Source organism: Columba livia, chromosome 27 (assembly GCF_036013475.1).
Source record: "Columba livia isolate bColLiv1 breed racing homer chromosome 27, bColLiv1.pat.W.v2, whole genome shotgun sequence".
NCBI classification, from domain to species: Eukaryota; Metazoa; Chordata; class Aves; order Columbiformes; family Columbidae; genus Columba; species Columba livia.
In genome coordinates, this window is record NC_088628.1 from 3,914,882 (window position 1) to 3,929,990 (window position 15,109).

General features: G+C 53.5%; 1 protein-coding gene across 4 annotated transcripts; it reads left to right on the plus strand.

The window, feature by feature from the left end:
• Positions 1-289: 289 nt before the first annotated feature.
• On the plus strand, positions 290-4,243 carry LOC135576463 (SUN domain-containing protein 5-like). Of its 4 annotated transcripts, XM_065041974.1 has the most exons (10): positions 290-773; positions 1,038-1,144; positions 1,248-1,332; positions 1,916-2,087; positions 2,270-2,310; positions 2,516-2,612; positions 2,720-2,783; positions 2,939-3,051; positions 3,239-3,406; positions 3,748-4,243. In XM_065041974.1, the coding sequence occupies exons 1-10, from the start codon at positions 652-654 to the stop codon at positions 4,000-4,002; spliced, it is 1,224 nt and encodes a 407-aa protein (XP_064898046.1). In that variant the 5' UTR covers positions 290-651; the 3' UTR covers positions 4,003-4,243. The 4 variants fall into 4 exon arrangements, with proteins under 4 accessions (XP_064898046.1, XP_064898042.1, XP_064898044.1 ...); XM_065041970.1 differs by having other exon boundaries at positions 2,720-3,406; XM_065041972.1 differs by lacking the exon at positions 290-773 and having other exon boundaries at positions 1,006-1,332; positions 2,720-3,406.
• The last annotated feature ends 10,866 nt before the right edge of the window (positions 4,244-15,109 follow it).

The window sequence follows — 15,109 nt, forward strand, 5'->3', positions numbered from 1 at the left end:
CACCCACATCTTGAACCTCTCTGGACCTCCTAACCAGCCCCCTTCTGATCCACCCCAGGATGCCATTGGCCTTCGTTGTTGCAGTTCAGTGTGTTGTTTGCTTCCTCGGGGTTTCCCAGCGGGAGTTCTGGGCTCAGCTGCTGCTCTGGCCTTTCCCTCCTCTGGAGCCTGCACCAAACTGCTGCTGGTTTGGCTGGGGGGTTGATGCCTCTGTCAGCTCCCCCACTCGAAGCCACAGGACGAGTCCCAAGTTTGCCCGTCTGCATCTCAGAACCTGTGCTCGTCCCATCTCCTTCCGCACAGGCTGTTGGAAACCACGTTCCTGACCACATGAACGTCCCCGTTCTCCATCCGGCTCCTCTGCTGAGGGGCGTTTGTGCCCGGGCAGGCGGTAGCCGTGTCGCCCCAGCAGAGCCCACAGGGTGTCCCCGCCCTGCTCAGCCCTGGGGACCCCAGTGTGACGTCAGAGCCGCCACTGTGAGGTCAGAGTTGGCCAGCGTGGCCTTCCCGCCCGGGGAAGGAGCCCCAGCTGCCATTTGGCTGTTGCCCTGGGCAGGCAGCTTCTGCTGCGGGTGCTCTTGGGCTGCTCAAGCTGTTGGTGCCTGGACAGGCCAAGTGCTGCGCTGAGCGGGGAGCCCGCCCTTGCCAGCCATGGCCAGGAGAAAGGCACCCCAGAGAAGATGCCGAGAGGCCTCCAAAGGCTCCTTGGAGGCCAAGGCCGACCAAGAGCCGGCAGGGGAGGCAGCGGGGCCGAGCCGCTGCCAGACGAGTGGGTAAGAACTGGCTGCTCCTGCCCGGGGCGGCGGGTTGGGGTGGGAGCTGGGACGCGGCCGGACACGACCCGTGGGGTGGGGAGCAGCGTGGGGAAGATGACAGAGGCTTCTGGAGAGAGAAACGGAGCTGGGGAAGGGGCTGCCTCTGGCCCCGCAGCTGGGACGTCCCCTGCGAGGCTTCCCGAGGCCGAGCTCTGGCCAGGGCCTCGGTTCACACAGCATGGGGCTGGTGGGCAAGCGGCATCTCCCTTTGTCCTCCTGCAGGAGCGCCGGCACGAGGTTGGAGCTGGTGACGCGATTCTGGAAGTCAAGTCCCGGCTCTGCCACTCAGGGATTTGCAAAGTGGCGCAATGAGGCCACAAAAATTGCATGTAAGCTCAGCCACTGCTGCTCGCTGTGACGTGCTTGGGGTGAAATCCTGGAGAGGAGACCTCAAGGGACAGGCCTGACTTGTCTCTGTTTTTTATTGCCCAGGGATTGTCTTCAGCCTCACTTGCCGTGGGGCAGGTGCCCTGGTCTCCCTGTGGACATGTCTGCCGAGTGTGTCCGTCTTTGCCATGTACGTAGTGCAGGTTTCTGCTGTGGACGGGGGGAAGGGGATGTCCAGGGCCAGTGCAAGCAAAGGGGAGAACAGGGCGTGTTCCCCAGCCCAGACATGAGGCAGAAATCGTTGCCCCTGAGGGTGGTGAGAGCCTGGCCCAGGTACCTAGAGAGGTGGTGGATGAACCATCCCTGGAGACACCCCAGGCCAGGCTGGATGGGGCTCTGAGCAACCTGAGCTGGTGAAGATGTCCCTGCTCATGGCAGGAGGTGGCACTCGATGTGCTTTGAAGGTCCCTTCCAAGCCAAACTATTCTGTGATTCTATGTGAGAACAATCCTGGTTTCTCAGCCAAAGAGAGAGCGAGGTCCACACCACAAGGCTGCTGACAAGAGTCTTCATTTGCTCTTTATTGGTTATTTTCCTTCTCTTTCAGAAGGTGCTCCTGCAGCTCTTCCTCTGGGGAAGAGCTGCCAGTAGTGTTGAGCAGTGTGGACAGAAATCATGTTCCTCCAGCTTTTCAGCCTAAGAATGCAAATCCAGCTGTGAAGGGGTTTGCTTGACACTTGGTTCCCTGACAGCCCCTGGACTCTCTTTTTCAGGCACAAGATGGCCCCAAAAAAGAACTGGTTTGTGATGGACAGGCAGAGGATGCAGTTCTTGAGGGACAGGAGGTGCTTCCGAGTCATCCTCCTGTTGCTCCTGGTGGCTCTTGGCATTTATTCCACAACCTTGATGCCAGGGTGGACAACACGGGCAAAGGGATGGATGGAGGTGGGTGACTCCTGCAAGGGAGCGCTGCTGACTGTGGCTGCAGAAATCACGGGCTCTTCTGCTTCCGTGCAGGGCGACCCAAAGAAAGAGCAGCTTGTGCCGTGTCTCCTGGGGAAGCCTCCCCCGGGGAGCCCTGGCAGCTCTGGTGGTGGAGACTCTAACGGGGAATTGTTCCCTTTCAGGAGCAGATCTGTGGGTCCGCAATCGAACGGAAGATCCAGAGGTAAGAGATGTTTCCTGAGCTGCAACTGGGTCTCTGCAGAAGCCTCAGCCAACACCTCGTGCTACCTGCACCCATTTTCCTAAAGCCAGGGCTCCCATCCTTCCCTCTGGCCTTTGCACCTGTGTCTGTGCTCCGTGCTGAGCTCTGACACTCCCCAGAGGGGATGGACATCTCTCTGACGAGATCTACTTTCCTGGTCCTTCAGCGATTACCAGGCTTTGCTGGTGGCACAAAATCAAAATATGCGGCGTCTGCTGCAGGAGGTGGCTCAGCTGAGGGTGCAGCTCATCAGCGCGAGGAAGGTGAGCGTGCATTTGGGGAAGGAGGTTTGGCTGGGCAGAAGCCCCGAGAAAGCCTCCTTGGGGTTGTTGGTGGGCTTGGACTGCTGACCGTGCTGTTCCTCAACCAGGCAGCGTCCGAGGCGGCTTCGCAAGTCTCCGTGGAGATGTCTGACTGGGCCCTGCAGAGCGCTGGTACGGACACAAGCAGCCCAGCCGTGCTCCCGGCGCTGCTCTCCAAACTGGTGATGAGGACAGGACTGAAAAACGAGGAGCTGGCAGCGGCCTCACGGGTCGCGTCTGAGCACCGAGTGCTCCGCTTGCAGTCAGCTGCCCCCACTTCCTTCCAGGTGCTGCCATCGACACGCGGAGAACTTCCCAGACCTACGGCTGCCAAGGGAATTGGATCTGCGGCGTTATACAGTTATTTCATGCTGCCAACCCTCCTGAGGCTGTTCTGCAGGTATGGCAGCAGAAATCCTCAGTCCTGGTTTCCTTCCTTCCTGGGAAGTTGGAGCCTGATCTCAGGGGCATTTCCCAGCTGCAGCAGACCCCACAGACACCCCGGTGCCTGTGCTGCAAGCTCCAGGAGCAGTTGTGTTGGCCCCAGCGCTCTCTCACGCTTCATTTCTCTGCTGTTCTGGGTGCAGCCCGATGTTTCCCCAGGGAACTGCTGGCCGTTCCAAGGGCGTCACGGCCAGGTGGTCATCCGGTTGCCAGCACGAGTCCACCTGAGAGCCGTCACTGTGCAGCACATCTCCAAGGAAGCCTCTCCCTCTGGGTCCGTCATTAGCGCCCCCAGAGACGTCGCCGTCTTTGTAAGTGTCTGCTGGGCGCTTCTGCTCTGGGGCCAAGCCGTGACAGCGACTTTGTGCATCCTCGGAGGTTTGTGTCCCGCTCTCTCCTGAGCCCGGCCGTGCCCTGGCATGATACTTGAAAGGGCTCGAGAGGTTTCCTTGGTCTCAAGACTTAGTCTGGCCAGGGCACCTCAGGGTTCTTCACCAAAACTCCAGGCGGAGACTGAGCTCCAGCCCAACCAGTACCAGACGAGCGCTGGGGTCCCAGGAGAGGCTGGGAGTGGGATGGGGCTGATCCAGCGCGTATGTCCCCGCGGTGCTGGGATGAGTCTGAGCTGCTCTCCTTGTGCTTTGCCCCTGAGGGACTGGATGCGGATGGAGAAGAGGAAACTCTGCTTGGGATGTTCATGTACAACGTGGCGAAAGAGCCCATCCAGACGTTCCCGCTGAAGGTACGGTCCACACGCGGGGGAAAGATGCCAGGGAGCAAAGCAGGTTTGCCCGCACGTCCACAGCAGGAAGAGCGTGAACGCTTTCTCGCTGGGCACAGGGGCCCGCAGCACTTCTGGGAGCTGGTTCCTGCGCAGGAGCCGGGCTGGCAGGGGCAGATCCATTGACTGCACTCTGGCTCTTAACGCCTCCATTTCCTTTTGCCTCTTTTCTTCACAGGCACTTCCCAGAGCCTTTTCATACGTCAAATTTCTTGTCAAGACCAACTGGGGAAACCCGAAGTATACCTGCATTTATCGAGTGCAGGTTCACGGGAAGATGGCAAAACCAGAAAGCCTCAGCTGAAACCAGAGCAGAAACAAAGGCAAAAAATAAAAAATGCTGTGTCGGTTCAGATCGGTGTAGAAGATTTGCAAACCCGATTCCTCACCCCATGAACATTCCTGTTCTTGATCTGGCTAACCACAACCAAATGAAACCAAAAGAGTTTCTAAGTGTCTGAAGAAAAGTAACTCGATTTCAGTTAAATCAGCACAACGGGCTAAAGACAGAGAGGGGGGAATTACAGAATGGGGGCAGGGAGCCGGCCAGAGAGCGATGGGGAGAGACCAAAAATTGCACTTATGGGCAACTGCCGCCGTTTCTTGAGCTCTCCCAGGAGCTGCGTCACCAGGAGCCTCGAGTGAAGTGCTGCCTGCCATGGGCCCGATCCTGCACCCTGGCAGAATAACGGAATCAGAGAATGTCCTGGCTGCCAGAGACAAAGGTGGCTCATGTTCAACTTGCTGTCAACCAGAACCCCCAGATCCCCTCAGGAACCCGCGCTGGCTGGGACCAATGGCTGCGGTGCTGTTCAGATGTTTTTCATCTGAATGAGTTACTCAGAGTTACCCCCATGCCTGTGTCTTTCCGGCAAGGGGTCTGTCCTGAGAAGGGGATCCAGTGCATCCTCTGCCACTCTCTGGAGAGACCAGCCCTGTGTCCATGGCACTGGGGGACACAAAGGGTGACTTGTGCAAGACCATCCTTCATCTGAACCACTTAGGTATGTGCTTGTGGATGGGCTATCAAGCCTTAGAGTGTAAATGCCCATATAAATGTCCAACAGCAGCTCCATCACCCAGTTCCTCCTCCTGGCGTTCACAGACACACGGGAGCTGCAGCTCCTGCACTTCTGGCTCTTCCTGGGCATCTACCTGGCTGCCCTCCTGGGAAACGGCCTCATCATCACCACCATAGCCTGCGACCAGCACCTCCACACCCCCATGTACTTCTTCCTGCTCAGCCTCTCCTTCCTCGACCTGGGCTGCATCTCCACCACTCTTCCCAAATCCATGGTCAATTCCCTGTGGGACACCAGGGCCATTTCCTACACAGGGTGTGCTTCTCAAGTCTTTCTGTTTGTCTTCAGCAGAGTATTTTCTCCTCACTGTCCTGTCCTATGACTGCCACGTTGCCATCTGCAAACCCCTGCACTACAGGACCCTCCTGGGCAGCAGAGCTTGTGTCCACACGGCGGCATTGCCTGGGCCACTGGGTTTCTCACTGCTCTGCTGCACACGGTCAGCACATTTTCACTGCCTTTTGCAAGGGCAACGCCCTGGGCCAGTTCTTCTGTGAAATCCCCCACATCCTCAAGCTCTCCTGCTCAGACACCCACCTCAGGGAAGTTTGGCTTCCTGTGACTAGCAACATTTTGTTCTTTGGCTGTTTTGTGTTCACCGTGTTTTCCTATGTGCAGATCTTGAGGGCCGTGCTGAGGATCCCCTCTGAGCAGGAACGGCACAAAGCCTTTTCCACGTGCCTCCCTCACTTGGCCGCGGCCTCCCTGGTTTTGATCACTGCCATGTTTGCCAATCTGAAGCCCCCCTCGTTCTCCATCCCATCCCTGGACCTGGCAATGACAGTTCTCTACTCATTGGTGCCTCCAACATTGAACCCCCTCATCTACCGCATGAGGAACCAGGAGCTCAAGGATGCAGTGACTTCTTGACTGAGCGGCTGTGTAAATGAGGAGCTGTGCTCTACGTGTGTTGAAACAAATTAAAAGGCCTTGCAGCAGGTATGTTTTCCTGAGAACCTTTCCCTAAGGCCTGGTGAAAGATCTTTGTCCTTCCATGGAGCGACACTGCATGAGTAGGTCAGAAGTCCATGTTTGCATTGTACAGAGGAGATGTGAGCATGCACTTCTGTTGTGGTTTAACCCGAGCTGGCAATACCACCATGATAGCCGCTCACCACCCTCCCTTACCACCCCAACAGGGGAGAAAATCAAAAGGGAAGGGAGAGACTTGCATTGAGATAAACACAGTTAAATAAGGTAACAAAATACTAATACACAACTAGTCAATACATACATATAAATAATAGAAATAAAAGATACTCAAGTCAATTCCAAACAAACTCCGTCCACAACTGAGCAGCCAAGCCCAGCACGTCACACCTGGTCCTGAAGCTGATCCCAGAGAGAGAGAGGAAAAAGCCAGAAAAGCCCAGCGGTCTCTGCAGGATGACAAAAGGCCAAGCTAAACATCCTAACCGAACTCCCCCAGCTCGTCAGCAAGAGCAAGAGATGGTGGAAGAAGGGAAAAAGGGAGAAACCCGGAACCGCAACACTCCTTAAATCACTAGCATGACGCTAATGGGATGGAATACTCTTATTGATCAATGTGGATGTCAGTCAACCTCTGCCCCACCTCTCTCATGCCTCACACCTGCTGGCAGAGCTCTGAGAGTGTCCTTGGCTCTCAAAGCAGAGCAATTGAACATATTAACTGTGCTGGGGTGGTATCTGCTCGTTCTCAAGCTGAGTCCAAATAAAGAGCATGTTAGCTATGAAAAAGAAAGGTTTCTAACTGCATGAAGAAAATGAACCCATTTTCAGTCAAACCAGCACAATATCATGTACAGGAAGTGAGATGAACCCGAGTGAGCACATTCTGAGTCAGCTGTTCCTCAGTGTTCCACGAAGGCCTGAGGGACAGACAATATCTCAAGATCACTTCATGTTGTGAGCAACAGCCCATGGGAAAACATGTAAAGGCAGCACTGCAGTGTGCTTCCTCAAACCAATGTCCCCATGCCCGTTCCTCATGAAGTGGGACATTTCAGATGACTCTAGACTAACAAGGCACACCACAGGGCTGAGCTGCCACCTATCCTTTGGTAGTGGGAACCAGAGATCGGAGAGACACTGTCACTCCTGCCTCTGTTAGCAGAAGGGGAAGACTTTGCCCCTGAGCATCCCTGGGTGCTTAAGGAGTTCACAAGGCCAGATGTGGCTGCCTTGACATTTCTGTGTGTGACTCTAGGAACAAACTCCACTGCCCGGTGACATTCATCTCAGCAGACAACAAACCCATCTTCAAAAATGGCAGGAATGAGAAGTGGGAGAATTACAGGGTGGTCAGCCTATCTCTGTCCCTGGGAAGGGAATGGGACTCGTCTACCTGTAGCCATTTCAGGCACTTGAAGGATAAGAACGGGATTGTTGAACCCAAATAATCAGGGGAAAGAACGGACTCCTGTGGTGTCATTACAGCCAGATTGGCATTCTCTGGGCTGAAGAAGTGGACGCTGGGTGGGAAGTTGGCCCAACGGTCAAGTCCACATGTCGCCAGTGGTACAAAGTCCTCTCTGCAGCCAGTTATTAGTAGCATCCCTCAGCGACCAGCACTTGGGCCATCATCTTTATTCTCCTTCTCAATGATGCGACGCAGTGCACTTTCAGTTCCTTTGTGGAAGATGCAGCGTTGGGCAGAGGCCCCGAAAAACTTCACCTGGTTCAGCCGGCCTTGAACAGGAGAGTGAGACAAGGTGATATTCAGGGCTCTCTTCAAACCTGAGTTATTCTGTGATTCAATGAATCTTCACCTTGGAGAGGCTTTTGAGAATGGAACATGTGGAGGAAGAAGGAAAATACCCAAAAAAGAGGCAGAGGAAGAGAACTACAAAGTGTCAACATAAATACAGCAGCTCCTGTGAAGTATGTTTCTCCACTCCAATCATTTGCAGGAAACAGATTTCATCAAATTCATAAAACAAACATACTTTTATCTGGTCAGGTCCTGGGCCGTACGGAGGGTGATGTGCGAGGTCAGTTGTGTCTCAGAAACTCTTAATCCAGTAAGATGCATGTGGCTGTGAAGGGGACGGTGAGGTCAATTCTGTGTCTCGAGGTGACAGCCCAGGAGCAGGGACATGGCTGGGAAAGAACCTCTGCCCAAGTGCCCAGGGACATGGTCGTGTCTGTCAGAGAAGCTGAAAGGCCAGCAGCACTCATGGGATCTAGGAGATCATGCCGAGGTTACTTCTCTCTGGTCAAGTGGAAGACCACAAAAAGCCTAACAGGTTGGGTTCCCTGTTTGAAGGGCAATTTCTGAGGTGGGTAAGCTTTCCTTGGTAGTCGCAAAAAGCAGGAGAGAGAAGGAAAGCCACCAAATGCAGATTGGAAGGTGGAGACTGGCTATCAGGAGGAAAAAATGTCACTGGAAGGGCAGTGCTGTGGTGCAAGATGTCACCAGGAGGGAGTCTGGATCAGCCCATGGTTTGTGTTCCAAAGAACAGCCAGAGAGGGTTCAGACACAGCAGTGAAGGCGCAGAAATGCTGGGGTCAGAGCAGGTGGGGAAACGAGATGGGTGTCTGCAGCCTGCAGGGAAAGAGGGGCAGGGGTAGGACCATAAAGAACAGCCTGAGGTGGAGATGGCAAAGGGCGCTGGCAAGGCTGGAAGGGACCCACAGGACCCAGGTCTTTGTCCCTTGGCCATGGCAGTTGTCTCTGCCACTGAGGCCTGGGAGAAGACATGTTGTCCTCATGGCACTGGGGCCTCGTTGCCTCCCTGCAGCCCCACAGGGAAGATGGAAGTTGTTGTAGCAGGATCCCCCTTCCCATTGACTGGAGGTCAGGGCTTCTCCGTTCTGCTTCAGAAAGGAAACCAAGGGGTTTCTGAGCATCAGAGCCACCCGCACAGGGCCTTGGCCCACCTCTCATAACAGCCTCCAATTATCTGCTCTAACGAGCCCCTGGGGAGGCTTTGTCAGTAACAGTCCTCAGTGAGGACCATTAATGCTTCAAGGAACCCTGAGGTTTTGGTTTTGACTTTGGGTCCTTGAGGCTTTTTTCCAGTCTCTTCTCAGTACCTGTGATTCATGGACGCAGCCTCAAACACACAAATGGGCTTCTTAAAACGGCAAAAAGCCTGACAAGCCCTGTCTCTTTCATCATTTTCCTCAAGTCCTGAAGACCTGTACAGCGAATTAGAGAGGCTTCAGGAGGTAAGGACATTTTCAAGGAGCACTTTGAAGAAGCAATAGCAGAATTCTCCCATGGACACTGATGCAGAGTGTCTCCTAAGGAGGTGTGGACAGGTTGGAAAAGCAGTCCCTTGAGGCCAGGCATGGGATGGAAAACCTTGCTCCTCACCTGTCCAGCCTCTCTGTTTTGCTCATTTGGCCTCTGAGGTTTACATCACTTTTCTTTACATCAGGCTTCTCCACTCAAATTTGCACCTGATTGTTAGAGCTTCTTTGCAGGAATTCCTACCTACTTTCCTTAAAGCACTCAACGTAAACAGGCACAGAGGGTATTTGATTTTAATTGGGTGGTTTGACACCCGGGTGTTCCACATCCAGTGGACCATCCCCTACGGCCACCAGGACACAGCGGTGGCCCCAGCCCCCCCGGTGCTGCCGACCCCCATCCCCGGCTACCGGCACATCCAGGGGCAATGGGCACCGATCAGCGTTCCCAGCACGGCCACCGCCATGGGGGCATCTGGGGGCAGGAACATCCCCCAGAGCAGCCACTCTGCTGCCCTCCTCAATGAAGCCCCTGAGAACCCCATCGATGGCTCTGACGCTCCATCCGGCCCCTCTGCTGCCGAACCAGCCTCTGCAGGCCTGGCAGCTGAACTGGCCATCCCGGAGGATGAGCTGCTCCAAGAGGCCCTGCAGCTGCTCGGCTGCTCCCTGGGGGCGGTGGAGTCCAGCCAGGATGGTCCAGGCAGCAGCCCCGTGCCTGGGGACCTGGGTGACAGTGGCACAGAGGAGAATGCAGCGGCCCCATCACCTCTGGAGCTGCCAATGGCCGTCGATGGGCAGTGGGCAGCGTTGAACATCCCGAGCACTTCAGCCACCGTGGGGGCATCCCTGGGCAGTTCCAGCAGGGGGGCTGGAATGTGATCTAGGTAGTGACTATATAAGCAAATCCCATAAGGAACAGGAGTGAAATAGATTTTCGTGGTCCTTGGGGTATTTCCTTAACGTTATGCAATTCTTCTAATAAACTTCCCACATTTCCATTTAAAATTATTAGAGATTAAATAGCTTCTATTTTTTACTGAAAGGATATTTGCAGAATATCCAACTCAGTACAAGTGACGTGTATCAAACTTGCCTTCCAGCTGGAAAATGCCAAACTGTCCTCTGACGAAAACAACAAAGTGGCCGGTGCGGCGCGAGAGGAGCTGAAAGAGGCTCTTATGAGAATAGAAGCTCTCAGCTACCAGCTCTCTGTTCTTCAGAAACAGGTAAAGGCACTACGTTTGCTCTCATAACTAATCCAGAGCACTGTGGTGTTTGGATGGATTGACATTTCTGCCCCTTTGCGTTCCCTGAATTTTGCGGACAGAAATCTTGACGTCCATTTGGGAGGGAGATGGATTTTTTAATGTTTTTACTATACCCACATAGATGCCAACTGTGTTTTTCGCAGGCCAGCACCGCGGAAGATCGCATTCGCGAGCTGGAGGAAACGATGGCTGGCGAGCGGGAGAAGATCAGGAAGATGCTGGATGCAAAGGAGAGGGAGATGACAGACATGAGGGACCAGATGCAGCAGCAACCGACTGAGTACCCGCTCCAACTGCTCGACGTTACATTAACAGTCGGCGCTTACGGAAAACTCATGAAAGGAGAAGAGGGGAACAGTAGAAGCTGCTGCTCAGCCTTCCAATGGGCACCTCGCCCTGCGTGGGGGACTCAGAACCTGGCAGATTTGCCAGAGCTCGATGCTCCTCTCTGGGAGCTCACAGCACTGCAAACACACTGCTTCCTCTTCCTTGTTTCAGTGAAGAAGTTGACTTTCCTGCCAACCTCGTGCAGTACTGTTGGCGGAAAAAGGACAAGAGCGATGAGTCTTGAAGTCAATCGTGCAGTGCCCAAAAGGCTCGAGCGCTTTCTGGCCTGTTCCTGAGCCCCTGGTGTGGGCAGAGGTGCGCGCTCTGCCGGGGAGGAGCCCCTGCCCCGCGGCTGGTGCCTGGGGAGGCCCCGCAGCCGCAGCTGCGGGAGGTGCCGGGCGGCGCCAGCCCCATTGTTGCGCGGCCCCGCACGGCCCCGTGTCACAAAGGGTGTCCCGGGTCCGGGTGCTCATAAGGGGCGTCCCCGGCAACTCCTGCTGTGCTCTCGCACTGAGCTGGCGGCTGTGCTGGCGAGCGTGAGCGCGGGCTGAGCTTGACGGCGGAGCCACTCAGCTACTCGCTGTCTGCGATTCGTTCTATATTCTTCTTTTCTTCTGGAAATTACGTCCTTTTTTTTCTCCCTCCCCTTCCTGACAATTCCAGTTTGGGGAAAAGGTAATGCTTTGTTTCCTTTGAGACAATGGTTGGCGTAGATAGAGAGAAGGTAGAAGTGTGGGTTGGCCTGTACCTTCCTCGCCGTCCACTGGGCTCTCCCGTTGGGGTTTGGGTAGATGCAGGCTGTCAGGGTAATTCCTGTTTCCTAGTTATCTTTTCTCTAGCACATCCAAAGAGGGCCAAGTCTAGGCACACCACTCGAGGGCTTTCCTTATCCAAACAAGGAGATCTCCTTTAAAATCTGATTTCCTTGCAGGCACCAGTGTGAGAATGGCTCTGCCAGAAAGGGACCTGTATCCTCTGCAGAAGATTTGTACGGCCTGGCAGCAAACACGCAGTGTGGGAGGAGGCCTCTACAACTTGGGCAACACCTGCTACCTCAATTCCATCCTGCAGTGTTTGACGTACACCCCTCCGCTGGCCAACTACTTGCTGTCTCGCCAGCACAGCCAGTCCTGTGAGTCCTTGCTACGCGTTCTTTTACACCTCTTGGGCAGCTCTAAATGATGAAGAAACCAGAGCGACTCTGGGAAAACAGCTCTGAGGATGAGATGTAGGGGATGGAGAAGGGAGAGCGGACGTTGTACCTATAACCTGTGGGGTGGTTTGGTATTTGTCTTCCTTGAAGATTTTCCACAGCCGTGTATATTTTAATTGGGCTGCTTCCTTCTTTCCCTCCCGTCTTAGGTGAGAAGAAAGGCTTCTGCATGATGTGTACGATGGAAGTGCACGTGGAGGAGGTCCTTTCTTGCTCGGGCAGTGCCGTCGCACCTGTGGCTGTTGTCCGCGAGCTGCCACGTGAGTCATTTCAGATGGTTTCATTTGGAGGTATTTTTCATTGCCGAAGAACCCTATGTGTAACTGTTCTTTCTGGGTTCAGGTTAAGGAGGAGAGCTTTTAGAAGGGTCAGTTTTCTTTCCTTTTTTGGGGAGACTAATGTGAAAACCTTCTTATTTCTCAGGAATAGGAGATTTCCAGTTTGGCGCTCAGGAAGACGCGCATGAATTCTTCGGCTGTGCCGTGGATGCCATGCAGACAGCTTGTTTGAGCAGCAGCAGCGAGTAAGCATGAGCACATGACCATGGAAATGTTCTCTGGCCCTTTTGACTCCTTCCTTTAACTCGTCAGTGAAACCCGCTCTCTGGGGCTCTCCTAACAAGGAAAACTCTTGCAAGAGCGAGCTCTCTGCCTTCCACCTTCTGAGCCGCGATTACCGTTTCTTTCCAGCTGGGATGCAGCTCAAGGCAGCACAGTCATTGATCAGGTCTTTGGAGGACTTCTAAGATCCAGAGGTAATTTTTAAAAATATCCCTGTCCTTAGAACAGTCTGTGGCTCTTTCTCTCTTTGTGGAAAACTGCTTTTGGCAGGCAGCAGCATGTCCAGGCTGCACTGGTCAGTTACATGGGCAGAGTTAGTGTCCGTCCCCACCTGAGAACCTTTTCTCTTTGCCTTCCAGTAACATGCTGGAGCTGCAAAGCTGTTTCAGACACCTACAAGGCATTCCGTGATATTTCTTTGGATATCAGGGTAAGATGTTTGGAAATGGTGGTGCAAAATGTTTCGAGGTCCCTGCAGGGACCTCGTTTATCTCCAGTAAACTCCATTGACTTCAAACTGCGGGTTGTTACCACGCAAGATGGTGGTGGATGGGAAGGGAACTGGACTTGTGTGCTCCCTCTGTAGAAGCCCTGTAAATGGTCTCCCTGCGCTGGGTGCCAGCTGGGCAAAGAGCAAGGATGCTGTCGACAACCAGGATGACGCTGTCCTACCGCCCTGCTTTGGACTCCTCAGTACGCACGTGATGCTGGACGGCTGGCTTTTGTGGCTTTTGCTGGTTTTCACCAGGCAGAGCACAGGACACTCTGGTGCTGCCCAGGAGTAGCTGTTTATTGGGTTAACGCTGGCACCACATGGGGAGCTATTTCTTGGGATTTTGAGTTTCCAGGAGCTCAGTGCTCTCCTTTCTTTCTCATCCAGAAAGCCACATCTGTCACCAGAGCTCTGAAGGACTTCGTCAGACCCAAGCATCTGAATGGCAAAAACAGCTATAGATGTAGCAAGTAAGATCTTTACTAATGACATCTTCATAGTAGATACTGGGTTATGGTTTTGCATGTCTGGAAGCAGTAGTTAGGTTTGGACGTCACTCAGAAACCCAGTCATGACACAGCTTGGGGTTTTTTCTGTTTGTTTGGTTTTCTTCCCCGTACAACCAAACCTCCTGAATCATCCACAACTTGGAATAAAATGCATTTGTTTCTAAGATGGGTACATTTATTTTCCCTTCTGCCTGAAATGGGCAAAACAAGCCTTAACTCAACCCTACGTGGATGGGGGGTGGAGTGTGGGCAAGACAGGTTGCAACCGTTGGGTCTGTGTTTTCAAGGTGTGAACAGCGGGTCAGTGTGTCCAGGAGACTTACAATCCACCAGGCCTCCAACATCCTGACCGTGCGCTTGAAGAGAGTCGATCCTTTCTCTGGCAGAAAGATTACCAAGGTATGTAAGCAAGTGCACAGCCACGTTGTCTGCTTGGAAGGAGGACAATGTCCTGAAGGACAATGCTTGTTCTGGGAGTTGTTCGTGTCTGCACACGATGGCTATGGAGTGCAGCTGTCTGAGAAAAAGAATTGCAACAGCTCTGCCTTGCTCTTGCCCTTGTGGCCAGAGGAAAGTTCCAGGGTGAAGATGAGCACCTGGGTGCTCATGAAGAGTTGGTTTGGCCGAGAACAGTTTTCTGCCACTTTGGTGCTAACATGGCAACACCTGTTTCTGATGAACTGAGAAGATCCTTTGACAGGTTTTTCTCAGGCTGCTTCCCAAAGACTCTCAGGATAACTTGGGAATCCTCTTGGTGTCTCCTTAGGTCGTGCGGTACCCAGAATATTTGGAAATTGGCAAATACACATCTGAAGCGTCTGGAGGACCACTCCTCTATTCCTTGTATGCCGTCGTGATCCATGAAGGTCACAGCTGTCAGCGAGGACACTATTACTGCTTTGTAAAGGTAAAAGTGTGATTTGCATTGGTCTATTGTGTCCTTCAGTGATGTACTGCCTGCGTTCTTGTTTTCAAAAGCCTGCCGTTCATCTGAAGATAGAATTGCTTTGCTTTGCAGGCCAGCGATAGACAGTGGTACAGGATGGACGATGCGTCTGTGGTTCTGTGTGACATCCAGACAGTTCTCAGCCGGTGTGCATATTTACTCTTCTATGTCAGGTAAGAACAAGTGTGAAAGGGTGTTCAGGATACACTCCCTCTCCTGTTTCTGATCTTGTCATTGCTGTTCTTCTCCGGTAGGTTTTGCTTTCTGTCCTAAGACAGAAAGACCGTCCAGCTGAGTTCTGTCTGCTCTGCAGATGGCCCCGTCCTTTCTTCTTCTTCCTTGTTTGGCACTAATCTGTTGTGCTTGCTTAAATTGCTAACTGTCTGCTCTCTGGGCCTGGCTAGCTGTGAAAAGAGGTGAAATGGGGGTCCGAGCAGGTAGAAACATGAATTCCTGCTCTGAAAGGGGCAGATACGACTGACAGAGCACAATCCAATTTCCAGCTTCCAGTCCGAGTTCAGCCTTCTGCGTGTCATATCAAGTGCTGCCAGAAGATGTTAGGATGAGAGTGAAGCCACGTGGAGGCTGCGAGAACAACCCTAGACTAAGATCCCTGTTGTTTCTCCAGGCGCCACGATTTGACCCCTCGAGCGGGC

Bases quoted from the DNA above. Each gene is read 5' to 3' on its own strand.
- LOC135576463 (XM_065041970.1), top strand. From the start codon at position 652: ATGGCCAGGAGAAAGGCACCCCAGAGAAGATGCCGAGAGGCCTCCAAA. The intron at 1,145-1,247 runs GTAAGCTCAGCC...TTTATTGCCCAG, and splicing joins TGAGGCCACAAAAATTGCAT to GGATTGTCTTCAGCCTCACT. The intron at 1,333-1,915 runs GTACGTAGTGCA...TCTCTTTTTCAG, and splicing joins AGTGTGTCCGTCTTTGCCAT to GCACAAGATGGCCCCAAAAA.